The sequence below is a fragment of the Hemitrygon akajei genome, chromosome 10 (genome assembly GCF_048418815.1).
Source record: "Hemitrygon akajei chromosome 10, sHemAka1.3, whole genome shotgun sequence".
Lineage (NCBI taxonomy): Eukaryota > Metazoa > Chordata > Chondrichthyes > Myliobatiformes > Dasyatidae > Hemitrygon > Hemitrygon akajei.
In genome coordinates, this window is record NC_133133.1 from 142,900,192 (window position 1) to 142,919,590 (window position 19,399).

Genomic DNA, 19,399 nt, shown 5'->3' on the forward strand with positions numbered 1-19,399 from the left:
CTGATCAAGAACTAAATTCCACTGGAAGCATTTGACAGAAATTATGTTGACTGATGAACATTGAAAGGTATTTTCATTGTCTACATCAGTCATCAGGTTAAGTCAAATGAATGAATGGAATCAAACAATGACAAAGTATCATGGTGAAGGTGTACCATGGCCTACAGCTCTGCCAATGGTCTTGTGCAGCATCAGAGCAACCCCGAAGAAAACTACAACGAGTCCATTCGAGGTGGTGACAGGGCATCCTATGTCAATGCTGGAAGCCCTCAATCTCAGAGCCGCTGATATATACATTATGGCAGACAAGTTAGTTAATAATTGTGTGCATATAACCCTTGCTGCCCAGTCTGCTTCCTGGGGGTTCTGCCACTAGGAGTGATCCAACAGAATGAGGACACACCCTGATTCCTGGCAAATGGGTCCAGATTAAGAAACTGGATAAGGAACCACTGGGAACTTATCAAGTGCTGTTTAGTATCAACTCAGCGGTGAAGGTAGAAGGTAAAAGCACTGCAAGTGAGCTAGAGTGGTGCCTGATGACAAGTGCTGTGGTTAACATTCTAGTAACCTCTTGACCCAATGCCTACACTGCTGGGCTACAGAGAGCAAATCACAAATCAGCCAAAAGACTTCAAGCAAGTTGACAACTACTAGACATTATGAAGTTCATTCTAATATCATTTATTGTTGTTATATTTTTGCCAACATTCCCTACTTACAATGTGCCAGCTGAGATGTCTCAATTTATATTTGTATCACATGAATTTGCTGATGCTGTTAATGTCTCCAGCTGTTGAGTATCTCAATATATACCACACATGTCAAAATAACCAGTCAGTCCTAGGCATTCCTGCAGATCCAGAACAAACATGCATCCTCTTCATTAAACATTCCAGCAACAGCAATGTTGACACTATGCCTGATTCACTATCCTCAAGTGAAAAATAAATCTACAATGATCATGCCCCCCACATACTGTCATAAGCTGGATCAATTATGTAAATATAATCAGCATGATTTAGGAAATCATATCATATCTGACTATTCCTATGTTCATGACAAAGCTATTAAATATTTTCATGTGCTCACTATAAAAGCGATTTTTGCTTGTGTTCAAAAAGTACCGATCCAGTAGGGCATAGTTCAATAGTTCATAAAATTATACTTTACATTGTCCTAAATGTAATGACTGGAATTTTCATTGATGATATCCATCAGAAAAATATTACAATTCAACAAAGCCCTTGTCAAGTAAGAAGAAATGGTCTAAGTTCATGGAACAATAAGCAGTTTATGTGCAGAAATGGAGCCTGGAGCCGACAACTCTGTTGCATATAATCGGTTAAGGTCTTGTAATTTATGGTATGTTTTCTCTGCCATGAGGCAGGCAGACAGACTGACAGACACACCACACACAGCCCTTAACTTTACCTCTCGAGCCAAGAAGTAAAACAAGGCATTTCAGAACGACATTATTTTGCATCAATTTTATTCCCATTTTATGGTGTTGCAAGGAGTATACGAGAGATTACAAATGTTACTGCAGCCTTAGAAAGGGTAAGCAATGACACTGCTGATACCTTGGGAAAAATAACAACAGAAATGGTTCCCATGTGTAAGATGGTTCTTCAGTATCATAAGGCATTAGATCCTCTCTTAGCAGTTAAGAGGAGAATATGTGGTTATAGGCAAGGAGTATTGTACTGACATACCTGATGAGTCTGAAGACATAACTAATTTGCCTGATCATTTCTGTAAATAAGCAGTTTAAATACATCAATCTGATGGAATTTCTTTGACCAGATCCACTTAAGTCTTGAAAGCCGGGATTACTCAATAGTGCGAGTAATGTTATTCATACTAATACCTCTCATTGTAATTTCTATTTTTTAATTGTTTAAGAGCGAACAATATTACAATAGTTTAAACGCCCATAAGTGTGCTTACTAATCCGTCTAAGAATGACATATTGCTATGAACACTGAAGAATATATCCTTCGATATTTCCTAACTTAGTTTTTGATTATTTTATAGTTCCTTAGATACTACAAGATCTTCCTGCCTCTTAATTTTCAGAAGTTATGATTCTAAATGTGCAATTTTGAATCAAAAGGGTGATTATTAGATACAACTGTTTAATTCTTAGATTATTTTTAGACTTTGTTTTTTGCAGCTCAACAATTAACTATCTGCTTGTATGTTAAGTAGTTATTACATTGAAGTAACAGTTTAATGTTTCCTAGTGGCTACAGTATGTATATGCACTTGTTTGTTCAGAGTGTTCCCAAGTGGTTACACTGGTATGATTTTGATCATACCAGTGCTGCATTACTTGAATAAAGGCTTTCTAATTGGCTGATTCTTATCTACGAATATGAATGGAATTTTTGGCAGTGCCATCTTAACCTCTGGTCTGCCTTCTGCTACTATCTTCCACTTCTGTTGCTATCAGTTTCAATGTTTTTTCAACTGTTCTATCAACTTATTAGAATGATTGTGAATCAACAAGCTTATTGCCTCTTTCCTGACACCTGAATGAACCTTGGATTAAAACTTCAGAATCCAACAGATTGTTCTCACTGTAACGCAGGAAGCCGAGGACTGCCCTGCAGAAATCTATAAAATGATGAGGAACATAAACAGGAGAGAAATTCACAGTATTTTTCTAATGGTAAAGAAGGTTGTTATAGCTTGGGGTGGTAGTGGGGATAAGCTCGCACTACCTATTAAATGCTCCCAGTGGCATGAGTCTCAAATATCCTCTGACAACCATGTGCAGCTCCTGGCCTTCATGTCCAGTGGAACTGTTTCTACTACAAGAAAAGGGGCAAAAACAAGCTAATGGCACCTTTAACCAGTTACTTCAGGCAGATAGAGCTCATTAGCTGTGGTTGGCAGCTCATCTAGAAGAAAATCTCAGATCTCAAACCTCCGCTGCCTTGCGGCTATATCCACTCATGGGAAGGCTTCACAAGTAAATCCTGAGGAAATATTTGGAGCTGAAGTCCCTAAAGGCAGCCCTACATTGAGTTCAACACTGACTGGCAACTCCTGCAAGCCCACTGGTGGGAAATTATATTGGCCTCTTCCTTCCCCTTGGATTCATCAGCTGCATGGAGCTTGTTCTCCATATTGCACTGCCCTGGCTTGTGTATCACAGAGACAGCTCAGATGTAACATCCATGGTCGACTCCGACCAACAGAGGGCCTCAAATAAGTCTAAAACTGGAGGACATGGGTTCAAAGTTGAAAGGGACATATTTAAGGGCAACTTTTTCCATACAGAGAGTGGTGGTTTTATGAAACAAATGGCTTGAGGATAATGGTAGAAACATGTTACTGCAGCATTTAAAAAGGTACATGGACATGAAAGGAAAAGAATATGGGCCAAATGCATGAAAATAGGATTAGCATAATATTCATCTCAATCAGCATGGATAAACCAGGCTAACCAGCATTTTGTGCTGTATGTCTCTATGATGCTATTTAGTGGATGATCCCAAGTCATCACTGACATTTCCCTGGCAATGCCAGTATTTAATACGGTTTCTCTCTGGAGCACCCTGATTCATTTTACGTCACCGCCTAAGTTTATCTTATAGCAACCTCTCATGTCAGTGTAGGAGATGTAATACCTCCTCTTTAGCTTCTTTTCTACTGTCAAGAATCCCTTTCAGGTGAAATACTCATTTGCTCGTGTGTAATTTAATTTACGGTATATGCTACTCAACGTGCAATTTCCTGTAAACTAGGAAAACTGGATAATTTTGGATTATTGCTTAAAAGTAGTATTTACCACTTCTATTAAGTGAGCAAGCATGACCCTAAGATTGCAGTTTAGTGCCATTTTATTTTTCTTTCGTAATTACTGCTTTCCTGTCATTAACTCCATACAATGTGAATGAACTATAGGTTGTCTTTCAATTAAACACTTTAACACTTTCCATCCTCCATGATTCTGACCACAATTTACATACCACCAAAAGCCGACGTTAAGCAGGTACTCAATATCTTGACTGTATCGATTGGCAGATGAGAAACGACCTACCCCAATACTCTTCAAATCATTGTCAGGGACTTCAATTGGGCTTGCTTGAAGAAATCCCTGTCCAGTTATTATTAACATATCACCTGCAGCACAAGGTACTCTAATTAGGAATACTTACTGTTTCATCCTAGACCACACTTTTGAGAAATCTGACCATCTGTGTGTCTTCTTTCTACCTGCATACAAGCGAAGGCTAAAGAGCAAGACTCCAGGGATAAGAACAACAAAGAGGTGGTTGCGGGAAGCAGAGGAATGGTTACAGTGGACTGGACTTTGTTCAAGGACTCAGAAGATGTGAATGACTCCCACAAAATCATTCAGTCTTCCACAACCAAAAGCCCTGGATAAACCAAGAGATCTCCTGCAATTTGCTGCAGGCTGGATCAGTGATATTGAAATCTGGCGATCAAGTAAAATACAAGAGGTCCAGGTACAACACCCGGAAATCCATTTCACACACAAAGTGGCAATTCCAGACCAAACTTGAATCACTGAAAGATACTGAATAGCTGGGGCAGGGCACCAAGCAACATAGGAGACAACAAGGTTTTGCTTCCAGAAGCCTTTTAATGCCTTTTAAGCTCACTTTGCTCATTGAAATGTGAAGGCATCTTCTTGAATTCCCATAGCCAATGACACCCCTGTAATTTCAGTCTCTGAGGCTGTGTGAGCATCCTTCAGGAGGGTGACCAGCCCAGCCCAGACAGAGTACTCAGCCGAGTACTAAAGACTTATGCTGATCGACTGGCTGGAGTGTTCACAGATACCATTAAACTTTCGCTTTGCAGTCTGAAGTACCCTCTTGCTTCAATCAGACTTCAATTTTACTGGTGCCTGAGAAGAGTGTGGCATCCTCCCTCGATGGCTATCATTCAGTAGCACTTATATCCACTGTGATGAGGAGCTTTGAGAAGTGGGTGATGAAACATATCAACTCATGCCTAAGGAGCGACTTGGATCCACTCCAATTTGCCTTTTGTCACAACAGGTCCACAGCCAATGTCATCTCATTGGCTCTTCACTCAACCCTGGAACATCTGGATAGTGAAGATGCCTACATCAGGATGCTCTTCATTGACTACAGCTCAGCATTCAGAACTATCAACCCCTCAAAACTAATCAATATGATCCAAGACTAAGGCTTCAATACTTTCTTATGCACTAGGTCCTTGATTTCCTCAATTGCACACCCCAGACATTTCAGATTGGCAACAACTCCACATTCACCATTAGCACAGGAGGCCTAGCCCCCTGCTCTAGAAGCTTTATACTTACGATTGCAAGGCTAAACACAGCTTAAATGCCATAATTAAGTTTACCGACGACACCACTGTCACTTGCCAAATCAAAGGTTGTGACGAATCAGCATATTGGAGACAGGTTGAAACTCTGGCAGAGTGAAACCATTACAATCACCTCTCACTCAATGTCAGCAAGACCAAGGAGCTGATTATTGACTTCAGGAGGAGGAAACCAGAGGTCCATGAGCCAGTCCACATCGGGGGATCAGAGGTAGAGGTAATCCAGAACTAAACCTTGTTATCATTTCAGAGTATTATCCTGGGTCCAGCACACAAGTGTCATTATGAAGAAAGTACGGCAGTGCCTCGACTTTCTTTGAAATTTGTGTAGACTTGGCATGTCATTTAAAACCTTGACAAACTTTGATAGATGTGTGGTGGCGAGTATACTGATTGGCTGCATCATGACATAGTATGGAAACACCAATGTTCTTGAATGAAAAAGCCTACAAAAAAAGTAGTGGATCCAGCCCAATCCATCATGGGTAAAGCAGTCCCCCACCACTGAGCACATTTACATGGAGTGCAATCGTAGTAAAGCAGTACCCATTATCAGAGACTCCCACCATCCAGGCCATGCTCTCGTCTCACTGCTGCTATCAGGAAGGAGGTACAGCAGCCTCTGGACCCACACCACCACGTTCAGGAACAGTTATTACTTCTCAGCCATCAGGCTCTTGAACCAGAGGGGATATTTCACTTGCCCAAATTACTAAACTGTTCCCACAACCTTTCAGAGACTCTTCATCTCACATTCTTGATATCTGTTGCTTATTTATTATTATTTTTCTTATTTTTCTTTGTTTCTTTGTATTTACTATGAATGACTGAAAGAGATTGAATCTCAGCATTGTAAATGCTGACATACGCACTTTGATAATAAATTCACTTTGAACATTTGAATTTAACTTTGAGTTCCTCTGACAGAAACCATCTTTTGCAAGAGATGCTAAACTGAAACCCTATGTGCTTTCATAAGTGGACATAAAATATCCTGTAACACCTTTTTGAATAGAAAGGTAGTTATTGTCATCAGCCAGACTAGCCCAATAATTAGTCCTTAATCAGCAAAAATAGAATGATCAGAATCATATCAATGTGCTGGAAGTTTGCTGCAGGTAAATTAACTTCTATGTTTTGTACATTATGACACTGACTAACTTTGGGAAAAGTACTTCTGTTTGTCAAATTATTTGATACAACCTGAAGCCATGAAAGACACTACATCATTCAAGTCTTTTCCCTTGTAAGTTTTGATTCCCAGTAAGTGTGTTTTCTATCATCACCCTTTTCATGATTCAGTCACACCTACCTTCAATGCTATCAGAGACTAACTCGTTTTTCCCCTGTATTGTGACTTTTGTATGTTTCAAAATGTTTGTAATATTTTACAGCTCTAAAACTGCTACATTGCCAGATGCATTTAAAAAGAAATCTGGGAATCAAAACCTGGTACTACGTAATATTCATGCATTTCACTGGAACTGGAAGCTCAATTGAATAGTGCTCATTCACTGGTATTATCTTGAAGAGACTATAATAAATAAGTCTATATATGCCTCCACTGAATTTTCCAGCTATAAAGTCTTTGCGAACTATACATCAAACCAGAATCTGGTCATGAACTGGTAACTAGCAACATTTTATTAATTTTAGATGCAAGTCAAATTAAACTGCATTAGTTTAATATTAACTCCATAAGAAAACAACGTATAAATAAATAAACATTTTCCAGTATCAGAACTAGATTGGATTCTCCACAATCATAAAATATGATGCATAATAGAAATTATTTAAAATATTCTAATGAATAACTTACTTTGTAGTAAACAGTTTTTTAGTGAACAGTTTGGACAAACTGAGTTTAGGGAGGGAAAAAAGCCCTTGATACTATTCAAAATATTCACTTTCAATCACGAAGCAGGTACAGGTTTTGGTTTAATCACAGCAATGCAGATACTTCTCATCTGTATTCACCTGCAAATTGAGTGGGAACCTTTTGAGAGCATGTGCCCAAATTAGTGATAATCTTCTAATTTGCCATGGTAATTTTCAGCAGAGGTCATCACTGATTAATGCATTAATATTTATGGACTTTTATTTAAGGGAAAAAAGGATGAATCCTGTTGCTTATTTACAAGTATTCATTGTTTTACTATTACTAAAAGTATAAGTAGAGACAGATTTAAATAAAGGAACCATTTTAGTAAACCGGTTCAAAATTATTATTTTTTTAATTCTATCATTTCTACATAATACTGTTATTGTATCCATTTACTATCCAAATATTGATGTCACCAGGTCTGCAAGGATTTCAAAACATACCATCTAATGTCACATTCTTGCAACCATCCAGCTGGGACTTAGCTGATGTGAGAACTTTTTTGTGAAAATATCTCACTGCTCTCTAGTTGTAAAACATCATTTTCTGCTTTATTTAGCAGCAAGTTAGTATGTGTACCTTTTATGGGTGGGGTTTAAAGAACTGAGTGGCAGCACTGCATTGTGCATACCAACAAATTTCTTTGTTTTATAGATTGGGCATGTGTGCCATAGGTTCGCGATGCCTCACCTGGGAGAAGAACCTGGGAATAGAGTTGGGACTAGAAATTGCAACTTCACTAGACAGGATCAACAGTTAGCAGGTAATTTTTCTGGAAAATTCTCATTGTCAGAACAGACGAGGGAGAAACAGAGGAACTGGTTGAAGGGAGTAGCATTCTTTCAAGAGTCAATAGTGTACTTAACAGTATTATGTGCAGTTTGGATTGCCACACTATAGAAAGGATATAATTGTACTAGCGACAGTGCTGAGGAAATATATTGCATTATTGTCTGGATTGGAGGTTACCTAACAATGAGAAGAGATTTGATCGGCTAGGCTTGTTTTCTCTAGAGTGAAGGTGGTTTAGACATGACTAGATAGGGGTTACTCAAAATTATAGGAGACTTAAATAGGATGAATAGTCAATATCTTTTTTGAATGAGGTATCAAAAACAAGAGAACATAGATATGAGGTGAGACAAAGGAGATTTTAAAGAGATTTGAGGGGGAAGTTATCTTTATAATAAAGCAGAGTGATTGATATCCGAAATTAACTGGTAGAGGAGATAGACTACAACCATTAAATTTAAGTAACTTTTAGAAAGGCACTTGAATGGGCACAGCACAGAATAATCTAATGCAGACAAGCCGGTTAGTTGGATAAGCAAAATGATCAGCATTGATGCAGTTGGATGAAGGGCTGTTCCTGAGCTGTCAATTCCATGACAATTCCCAGATTAAAAAGCCTACACAGCTTCTTCAAAATTATTAAAACTAAATATTGCTGGAACTCAATGCTGTCAATTATAATACACCACTGCAAGTTTTACATCTTCATACTCACACTTCAAAATATGCTCTTCAAAAATTATATGGTTCTCTAATAACTTACTGCTCCATTTATGTAGCTGCAATCTCACTAGGACATTGCCCCAAACAGATCGCATCACTGTCATAAGTGATAAAAGCAACAATTTTTCTTAATAAAAATGCAGCCACCTTTAGATAAGTTGAAAGGATTAGTCCTGTACTTCATACACTGGACATAATAAATATCTCTTGGATTTGAACATCAAGAGATTCAAATAGAGAAAAACCACAGAATGGAGAGAACATACCTTCCAACAAAGTTCCTCATTGGCTTGCGTGTCAAGGAAAGAGGTAAAACATATTAGAAAGAGCTGGTTTAAAGAATATAAACCAGATCAGTAGTATGGAATTAGTGATCAGACTAAGTAACAGAAAAAAACATAAGAAATGGGAGTACAACCACACAATTGGGTCTTCTTTAAGCCTTTTTCACTATTCAACAGGAGCATCATTTCCTGTCCTTTTCCCTTATCCCTTGATTCATCTAGAACTAAAAATATTCCAATTTCAGTTATAGCTCCAATCAATGAAAATTCCAAAGATTCATCATTCACTGACTGAAGAAATTTCTTCTCATTTCAGTACCAAATGATCTATTCATTATTTTGAGAATATGACTTCTAGCTCTGTACTCTCAAGCCTGAGAAAACTTCATCTCCATTTCTTCCAGCTCAGACTTAGAGAGCATATATTTTTTTGTGAGAGGGGAAAGATTTAAGAGGAATTTGATGGCCATTCTTTTTAAATACACACAAGGTAGTGTCCAAGTGGAATCAGCTGCCAGAGGAAGAGGTTGAGGCAGGTACAATAACAACATTTAAGATAGTTGGACAAGTATGTGGATTGGAAAGGCTTAGAACAGGGTCGGCAACCTTTTTGCCTCTGTGGGCCGGATCGCATATTAATTAGCGGACGGTGGGCCAGATAAATGCCATAAAAATCTTGAAATATGGGAGTTATCCATTTAAATGCATCTAATTACGTTTTGCCTCAAATTAATGAATAACGCATGCTAGAAAATCATTTGTATTTAAGGTTTCCCACCCCTGGCTTAGAAGATCATAGGCCAAATACTGGCAAATAATACTAGATTCGATGAGCATCTTGGTTGGAATGGAACATGTATAAATTCCACAATTAATTTTGTACATTTTTTTTAAACTCTTCTAGACTCTAGAATATATAGGTCTAGTGTATCTGTCACAATACACAAAATGCTGGAGGTCAGGCAGCATCTAAAGAAGGAAAATGAACAGTTGATGTTTTTGGTCGAGGCCCTTCATTAGGTTTGGAAGGAAGGAGGCAGAAGATGGAATAAAAAGGTATGGGGAGGGAGAGGAGGACAAGCTGGCAGAAATTAAGTGAGCCCAGGTGATGGGGGATGAAAGGAAATGATCTGAGAAGTTAGGAGATGATAGGTGGAAGTGGCCAAGGGAGACATCACCAGAGACAGATTATCTACCAACATCTTTTACAAACCCTTTAACACCTACTGTTACCTTGACGAGAACTTTCTTTCATAATGACATTTGCAAGAATGCTGTTCCCTCCTCTCAGTTCCTCTGACTGTATTACATCTATCCTCAGGAAGAGGCTTTCCATTTCAGGACATCTGAGATGTCATCGTTTTTAAGAGAACAAGGCTTTCCTTCCACTATTATCAATGTGCCATCACCCATATCACCCTATCCCCACCACCTGACATAATAGGGATATGGTTCCCTTCATCCTCTCCTACCACCCCACAAGTCTCCACATCCAACACATTATTTTCTGCAACTTCCACCATCCCCAATAGGATCTCGCCAAACCCCCACACTTTCCCACAAGGATCACTTTCTCCATAACCCCTTTGTTCATCCCCACTGATCTCCCTCCCTGAACTTATCCCTGTAACAATGCCATACCTGCCCCCACACCTCCTCCCTTACCACCATTCAGGGCTCTAAACAGTTCTTCCAAATGAGGCAGTATTTCATTTGAGAGTCCATCAGTGTTAATTATCGCAAGCAGTGCTTCCAATGCAGGCTCCTCTACAATTGGTGAGACCTGACATAGATTGAGCAACCTGCTCCATCCGCCTCAACAGCCAGGAACTCCCAGTGGTTACCCATTTCAATTCCACTTCCCATTCCCACATTGACATGTTATCCATGGCCACTTCTACTGCCACCATAAAGCCAGATACAAGTTGGAGGAACATTTGTCTTGGTAATCTCCAAATTACAATTAGTCTCCAATTTCCAGTTACCACTCCCCTCTGTTTTCCCTTATTATGGTGGCCCTTGTACCTCTTCTTTTCCCCCTCTCGCCTCTGATTACCCACTTCCTTCCCTTTATTCCATAGTCTACCGTCCTTCCTCATCAGATTCCTTCTTTAGGCCTTTGCCTCTTCCAAGCATCACACAGTTTCCTTTTAGCCCCCACCCCTAGCTACCTACCTATCCCATATAACCTGGGCTCAATTACTTCCTGCCTGCTTGTACTCCTCACCCTCACTTTTTACTCTGGTTACATTCCCCCTTCTTTTCCAGTCCTGATGAAAGGGCGTTAGCCCAAAACATCGTCTTTTCCATTGTCTCATTTCCAGTATCTCTCTCTTTTTCTGATACCACTTCCACCCTTGTGCATAAACCTGATATTTTCACGATGACTGGGCAGATGTGGGAATGATGCTTCCTCTGGTTTAGAAATCCCGAACAGGAGGGGAGGGGGTTGGAGGCTCACGTTTTCAAATTATGGACTAATCCATTTAGAAGAGAAGTGCAAAATGGGGCCAAATTTCTTCTGGTGAATCTTTGCTGCAGTTCCTCTACCACAAATATACATTCTTTGTAAATTGGGTCCTGTCATATCCTTATAGAACTGTAGTAACTTTTCTTGTACTCAGATCCTCCAGCAATAAAGGCCAACACGCCATTTGCCTTCCTATTGTACCTGCATGTTGGCTTTCAGGGACACACCAGCTAGGTTTGAACATCAACACTTCGTAATCTCTCATCATTTTCAAAATACTCAACTGCCATTATTTTCTACGATCAGTGATTGAAGCCACCTTGAACAACCAAATCAAAAAAAATCAGATCTATGGTACAGGATACCACAGATTAAATCAAAACAAAATAAATAATAGAGATACAGTGCGGAACAGGCCCTTCTGGCCCAACATACCATACCACCCAGCAACCCACTTATTTAATACTAGCCTAATCACAGGACAATTTACAATGACCAATTAATCTACTAACCTATTAATGACTTCGTAGGCCAGGAAAGACAGAAGAAAGAAGATGAAACTTGTTTACTTGATATTAGAAGTTAGCATGCAACTAGATTATTGCCTGGTGACACACCACTTTCAATCAATTAAATTTCCCTAACTCACTGATTTAAATGTTTATCAAAGTAGATGAAAAAAAATCAATATAGAAATGTGTCAAAAACTAGGTAAGTTTTCTCTTAAAAATTCTGCTTTGATTTTTATTAAATCAGCACATGTTGGTTACCTAACAACTTTTCACAGGTACTTTTTTGTTTTTTTTATATTGCATTGAAATACCATACAAATAGGGCGGATAAACACGTGATGCCAAATGCCAATATACAGTCTGAACATTCTCTGTTGTCATGAAAACATTGGATGGAATGTGCAACAAGTGAACACTGGAAGGACTAATCACCCATGTCATGCCAATATCTTACATACTACTATTATGCGGCTAGTGGGTAGGAACTGGAATTCATTATCAGGAAAAGTAAGATGGTGAAGGAAGATTCAATCAAATTCAAAGGAAGTGAGCACCTGAAATTAAAAAACATTTTCAAGAAGTAGGAAGGATTGGATTTTTCATGGATAGAATACATACTTGGCGTAAAAGGCCTCCTATTGTGATGTAGCCTGTGATTCTTTGTAAAAATATACCATCCAAAATTCAAATGAATGGTTTAAGCCAGGACATTGAGAGTTGCCATTGAACTGGGGAAGAATCAACAGACACATGGGAAAGTTCAAAAGTGACCCACAACTAAAATTTAAAAGACAGCACCACATATGGGTAAAAATTAAAATTGGGAAATCCTCTGAAAATTTGCATCAAATGATAAATATAAGAACAAATACAAAATAACACACAGGTTAACCTATAACAGCTTGTCTTTGCCCAAATTACAGAATTCAGAAAACACAAATGGGCGTGCCTACCTTGTAACATATTTAAACTAACATGTACAACATGCTGGAGGAACTCGGGAGGTCGGGTAGCATCTGTGGAAATGAGAGGTCAACGTTTTGGCCCGAGACCTTTCGTCAGGACTGAAGAGGGAGAGGGCAGGGGCCCTATAAAGAAGGTGGGGAGAGGGTGGGAAGGAGAAGGCTGGTAGGTACCAGTTGAGAGACCAATAAGAGGAAAGATCAAGGGGTGGGGGAGGGGATAGGCAGGAAAGGTGAAGAAGGGATGTAAGGGGAAAGCACTATGTGTAGTAGAAGAAGGCAGAATCATGAGAGAGGTGATAGGGAGCTGGAGGAGGAGGCAGAGTGAAACTGGGACGGAGGAAGGGAGAGGGAGGGAATTACCGGAAGTTGGAGAATTCAACATTCATGCCAAGGGGCTGGAGACTACCCAGACAGTATATGAGGTGTTGCTCCTCCAACCTGAGTTTGGCCTCATCACTGCAGTAGAGGAAGCCATGTATGGACATATCTGAATGGGAATGTGAAGCAGAGTTGAAGTGGGTGGCAACCGGGAGATCCTGTCTGTTGCGGCGGACGGAGCGGAGGTGCTCGACAAAGCGGTCCCCCAATCTGCGTTGGGGCTCGACGATGTAGAGGAGGCCACATTGGGAGCACAGGATGCAATAGGTGATCCCGACAGACTCACAAGTGAAGTGTTGCCTCACCTGGAACGACTGCTTTGGGCCCTGAATGGTGGTAAGAGAGGAGGTGTAGGTGTAGGGAGGTTTAGCAACACCTCATATACTGTCTGGGTAGTCTTCAGCCCTTGGCTTGAACTCTGAATTCTCCAACTTTTGGTAATTCCCTCCCTCTCCCTTCCCTCATCCCAGTTTCACTCTGCTTCCTCCTCCAGCTGCCTATCACCTCTCTCATGATTCTGCCTTCTTCTACTACACAAAGTGCTTTCCCCTTACATTTCTTCTTCACCTTTCCTGCCTATCCCCTCCCCCACCCCTTGATCTTTCCTCTCACTGGTCTCTCAACTGGCACCTACCAGCCTTTTCCTTCCCACCCGCTCCCCACCTTCTTTATAGGGTCCCCTGCCCTCTCCCTCTTCAGTCCTGACAAAGGGTCTCAGCCCGAAACGTTGACTGCTCATTTCCACGGATGCAGCCCGACCTGCTGAGTTCCTCCAACGTGTTGTACGTGTTGCTTTGACCACTGCATCTGCAGTGTACTTTTGTGTTTAACATATTTAAACTGTTAGGATAAATTATCAATTAATAGTTTATAGTACAGTAATGAAACTGAATGATATCCTAGCTTTCTTTCTCCCCCTTTTCTCTTTCCTTTCCCTTACCACCAAAATGATCAGCAAGCTTGGGGATTAGAAAGATTTTAGAATTCAAGTGAAAACTAAGAGATTGATACAGAAAAGGAAACAAAAGTTGCATGATAAAACAAAGAACAAATAAGAGAACAGGAAAATTTAATGTTGGCCCTTATAAATTGTATGGGACAAATTATATTGGGAATCATGGAAAGGATAGAGAAATTATACAAATATTCAAAGTCCATCATTATAGAAGGCACAAAGAGCTTCAAGGGGTTTGAAATGAGGAGCTCAAATAAACTAGCACTAATTTTAAATTAAGTACAGTAATAGAGTAATTAGTGCGACTGAAACCTGCTTAATCCCGAAGATCTAATGATCTATATACCAAGTCTTTGAAGGTGGTGGGTATGGGCAAAATGGATATACAACTTGTCATCAGCCAAAATTCAAAAGTCCTAGTTACCAAAGAATGGAAGGTATATTAAAAACTAGAGACCTTACAACCTGATATCAGTGGTTGAGAAAAGGCTAGAATTCATTCATTAGTAACAGGGCACTTGGTGATTAATGACAAGGTGCAAAGGTAACATGGATTTATGAAAAAAAAATCTTAATTTACAAATCTGTTATATTCTTTTGAATTGTCACAAATAGTAATGTATATTTAGAATTCTAAAGGGCTTCAATTCTGCAGGTGAAGATATTATTAAAAATAATAAGAGCACAAGACTAGGGATAAAATAGTGTCATGGACTGATGATTGGATAACACAGAAAACAGTAGAAATAAATGGGTCATTATGGATTGACAGCTGTGATGAATGGGGTGCTTAAAGGTGTGGCAGTGTTCATGGTGTGTATGACGGGCTATGTAAATTATATTTAAGTTTACTGATGATACAAAGTTGGGTAGCATTATGGACTGACAGGAATAGAGACAGGCTAAATTAGTGGACAAGGACATGTTATGATGTGACAGAGAACAAGTTGTAGGGTTTCAGTGAAGTGAGAGGGGGAAATAGAACTGATAGGATTTCTCTGCAAGAAGCTCTAGCACAGACCTATTGGGTTGATTACGATGTACAAAAGAAACATAATATGGGATGTCATTCTGGTGAAACTAGAATATGAATACAGGTGTCCCCTGCTTTACGCCACTTCGCTTTTACAAAAGACCTACATTAGTAACCCGTCTTCACATTACAAAGAGGATTTTCACTTTTACAAAGATTTTTCTCATGCAAATTAATGGTTCTTCGCTTTACGCCATCTTGGCTTAAGAAAGGTTTCATAGGAACGCTCTACCTTTGTAAAGGGGGGAACACCTGTATGCAAGTATACAAAAAAAATAAATGTACGTAGATCAATGAATTCAGAAGACAAACAAATACAAAACGGCCCCAGCAAGACTACATGTGGAATATTGTGAGCAGTTCTGGTCTCCCATATACTTTTATAAAGGGAATCTAACAAAGATTTTCCTGATTCATTTTGAAGTTGGTGAATTTGATCCCTTTGGAGTGATTGAGTATTCTGTGCCTATGCTCCCAAGCTTCAAAGAGTGGTAATCTTATTAAAGTATGGCTTGGAGGGGATAGGTGCCCGTAACATCTAATATGTTTCTTAATACTAGAGTTGCTAGAATCAGGAGTTACAACCCAAAAAAATGAGTCTGGCTGTCTGGGACTGAAATGAGAAGAAACCTCATCATTCAGAAGGTAGAGAATCTTCGGAAGGCTGTGGAAATTCAGTCACTCACTATATTCAAGACTGAGATTAATAGGTTTGTGGTTATTGAGGAAGCAAGGGTATATGGAATTACTGGTTGGAAATGATGTTGAGGTAAAATGTCAGCCATGATCTTAATGAATGGTAGAATATTCACTAGGAATCACTAGGAGACTCCTGTTTATATTACATTTTTGTTGTTTTTTCCATAAACTAATCTAACCAAGAAAGTGTTATCAGAATGTCATAACAGCAACTCATAGTGAATAACCTCAAACTCAAAAAGAGATGAAAGGTGGTGTAAGTTGGAAACCCTCAAAGCGTGCAACATGCCTTTCTGAATTTGTATAAATTTATCGTTAGGTCCATATTAATTTTCATCCTGGCCAAAATATTTAAACACGTCAATAAAGGGATGAGAAGCACAACATGCTCAGCAAAAAAAAAAGATATTTTGTGCCAAGAGCACTTTCCCAGTCACAACCCACTGCAAAGTATTGGACATACCAGTTAGCAATAGAAACAGGTCAGCTTGTTTTCCTGCTGCCCATTTACTTTGTAGGAATTATATGGGATATCTGAACCAATGAAGAGGGAATATAGAGAGATGCTGCATGGAAATAAATTGTTTGCTTCATTGAAAATATCTCAATGAATGGGAAGTTAAAATTTAGGGGAAACTATCTGGTTATCAAATGGTAAATTTAATGGCACTAATTCAAACATAATGTATTTTGAAAATGCATTTTTTAAATCAGGTAATTACTGACAGACAAGCACCAGAAAATGACCAGACAAGCTGCCAATCTTAAAAACTATTATAGCTTGGTGATATTCTTCAAAGAAGGCAAACTGCCAATACAAGACAAACCTTAGTAAACTAACTAAAATTATTTCAAAAAGGTGACTGAAGTAGCAGACAGGTGTTTTAGTGACATGAACAGCTTAGGAGTTTTAAAAAAGTTAGGCAAACAAAAGGAAAGAAGAGACACAAAAATTAAACTAATTAGGAGTAGTTGAAAAAAAATAATGAAGGTGTTTATAGAGCATAAATATTGGTATGGGTCAATGAATTGAATGAGCTTGCTTTATGCTAAATTACAAACCCCATTTCCAGAAAAGCTGGGATATTTTCCAAAATGCAATAAAAACAAAAATCTGTGATATGTTAATTCATGTGAAACTTTATTTAACTGACAAAAGTACAAAGAAAAGATTTTCAATAGTTTTACTGACCAACTTAATTGTATTTTGTAAATATACACAAATTTAGAATTTGATGGCTGCAACACACTTAACAAAAGTTGGGACAGAGGCATGTTTACCATGGTGTTACATCACCTTTCCTTTTAATAACACTTTTTAATCGTTTTGGAATTGAGGATACTAATTGTAGTAGATTTGCAATTGGAAATTTTGTCCATTCTTGCTTGATATAAGACTTCAGCTGCTCAACAGTCCGTGGTCTCCATTGTCTGATTCTCCTTTTCAAGATGCGCCATACATTTTCAATAGGAGATAGATCTGGACTGGCAGCAGGCCAGTCAAGCACACGCACTCTGTGTCTACAAAGCAACGCTGTTGTAGCCCGTGCAGAATGTGGTCTGGCATTGTCCTGCTGAAATAAGCATGGACGTCCCGGGAAGAGACATCGCCTTGATGGCAACATATGCCTCTCTAAAATCCTAATATATGCCTCATAGTCAATGGTACCTTCACACACATGCAACTCACCCATGCCGTGGGCACTGATGCACCCCCATACCATCACAGATGCTGGCTTTTGCACCTTTTGCTGATAACAATCAGGATGGTCGTTTTCATCTTTGGCACAGAGAACTCGATGCCGGTTTTTTCTGAAAACTAGCTGAAATGTGGACTCATCTGACCACAGCACATGGTTCCACAGTCTTTCTGTCCATCTGAGATAAGCTCAGGCCCAGAGAACTCGCCGGCTTTTCTGCATAGAGTTGATGTATGGCTTCCTCCTTGCGTAATACAGTTTCAAGTTGCATTTCTGGATGCAGCAACGGACTGTGTTAATTGACAATGGTTTTCCAAAGTACTCCCAAGCCCAGGTGGCTATAATTGTCACAGTAGCATGACAGTTTCTTAGGCAGTGCCGCCTGAGGGCTCGAAGATCACGTGCATTCAACAGTGGTTTCCAACCTTGCCCTTTACGCACTGAGATGTCTCTGAATTCTCTGAATCCTTTCACAATATTATGTACTGTAGATGTTGAAAGACCTAAATTCTCTGCAATCTTGCATTGGGAAATGTTCCTTTTGAACTGACTAACAATTCTCTCAAGAATTTTGGCACAAAGGTGTGAGCCATGACCCATCCTTGCTTGCAAAGACTGAACCTTTGATGGACGCTACTTTTATACCCAGTCATGATACCTCACCTGCTACCAATTAGCCTGCTTAATGTGGAGTCTTCCAAACCGGTGTTACTTGAATATTCTGTGCAGTTTTCAATCTTACTTTAACTCTGTCCCAACTTTTGTTGAGTGTGTTGCAGCCATCAAATTCTAAATTTGTGTATATTTACAAAATACAGTTAAGTTGGTCAGTAAAACTATTGAAAATCTTTTCTTTCTATTTTTGTCAGTTAAATAAAGGTTCACGTGAATTAACATATCACAGATTTTTGTTTTTATTGCATTTTGGAAAATATCCCAACTTTTCTGGAAATGCGGTTTGTAGTACGGAGAGTCTAATCACAAACAAGAGAAAATCTGCAGATGCTAGAAATCCGAGCCACACGTACAAAATGTTGGAGGAACTCAGCAGGCCAGGCAGCATCTATAGGAAAAAGCACAGTTGACGTTTCAAGCCAAAACCCTTCAGCAGGCTTGGAGGAAAAAAGCTGAAGAGTAGATTTGAAAGGTGGGGGGGGGGGAGAGGAGAGAGAAACACCGGGCGATAGCTGAAACTTGGAGGGGGAAGAATGAAGCAAAGAGCTAGGAAGTTGATTGGTGAAAGAGACAAAAGGCCATGGAAGAAAGGAGGAAAATGGTGGGGGGGGGGAGCACCAGAGGGAGATGATGGGTGGGTAAAGAGATAACATAAGAGGTGGAAAGGGGATGGGAAATGGTGAAGGGATGGGGGGGTGGAGGCATTACTGGAAGTTTGAGAAATCGATGTTCATGTCATCAGGTTGGAGGCTACCCAAACACAATATAAGTGTTGTTCCTCCAACCTATCTGTGCTTTATCACGACAGTGGAGGATGCCATGGATGGACATATCGGAATGGGATGGAAATGGAAAGTGGAATTAAAATGGGTGGCCACTGAGAAATCCCACTTGTTCTGGCAGATGAACCGTAGATTCTCGGCAAAGCGGTCTCCCAATCTACGTTGGGTCCCACCGATATACAGGAGGCCACACCGGA

General features: G+C 39.5%; 1 protein-coding gene across 3 annotated transcripts in view; it reads right to left on the reverse strand.

Annotated features, from left to right (window-relative positions):
* phf21b (PHD finger protein 21B) overlaps positions 1-19,399 on the reverse strand; it is a 147,441-nt gene that overhangs the window by 21,892 nt on the left and 106,150 nt on the right. For all 3 annotated transcript variants that reach the window (XM_073059201.1, XM_073059199.1, XM_073059200.1), the window contains one exon: positions 9,016-9,038. In XM_073059201.1, coding sequence (XP_072915302.1) covers positions 9,016-9,038 — 23 coding nt within the window. The remainder of the gene's footprint in view (positions 1-9,015; positions 9,039-19,399) is intronic.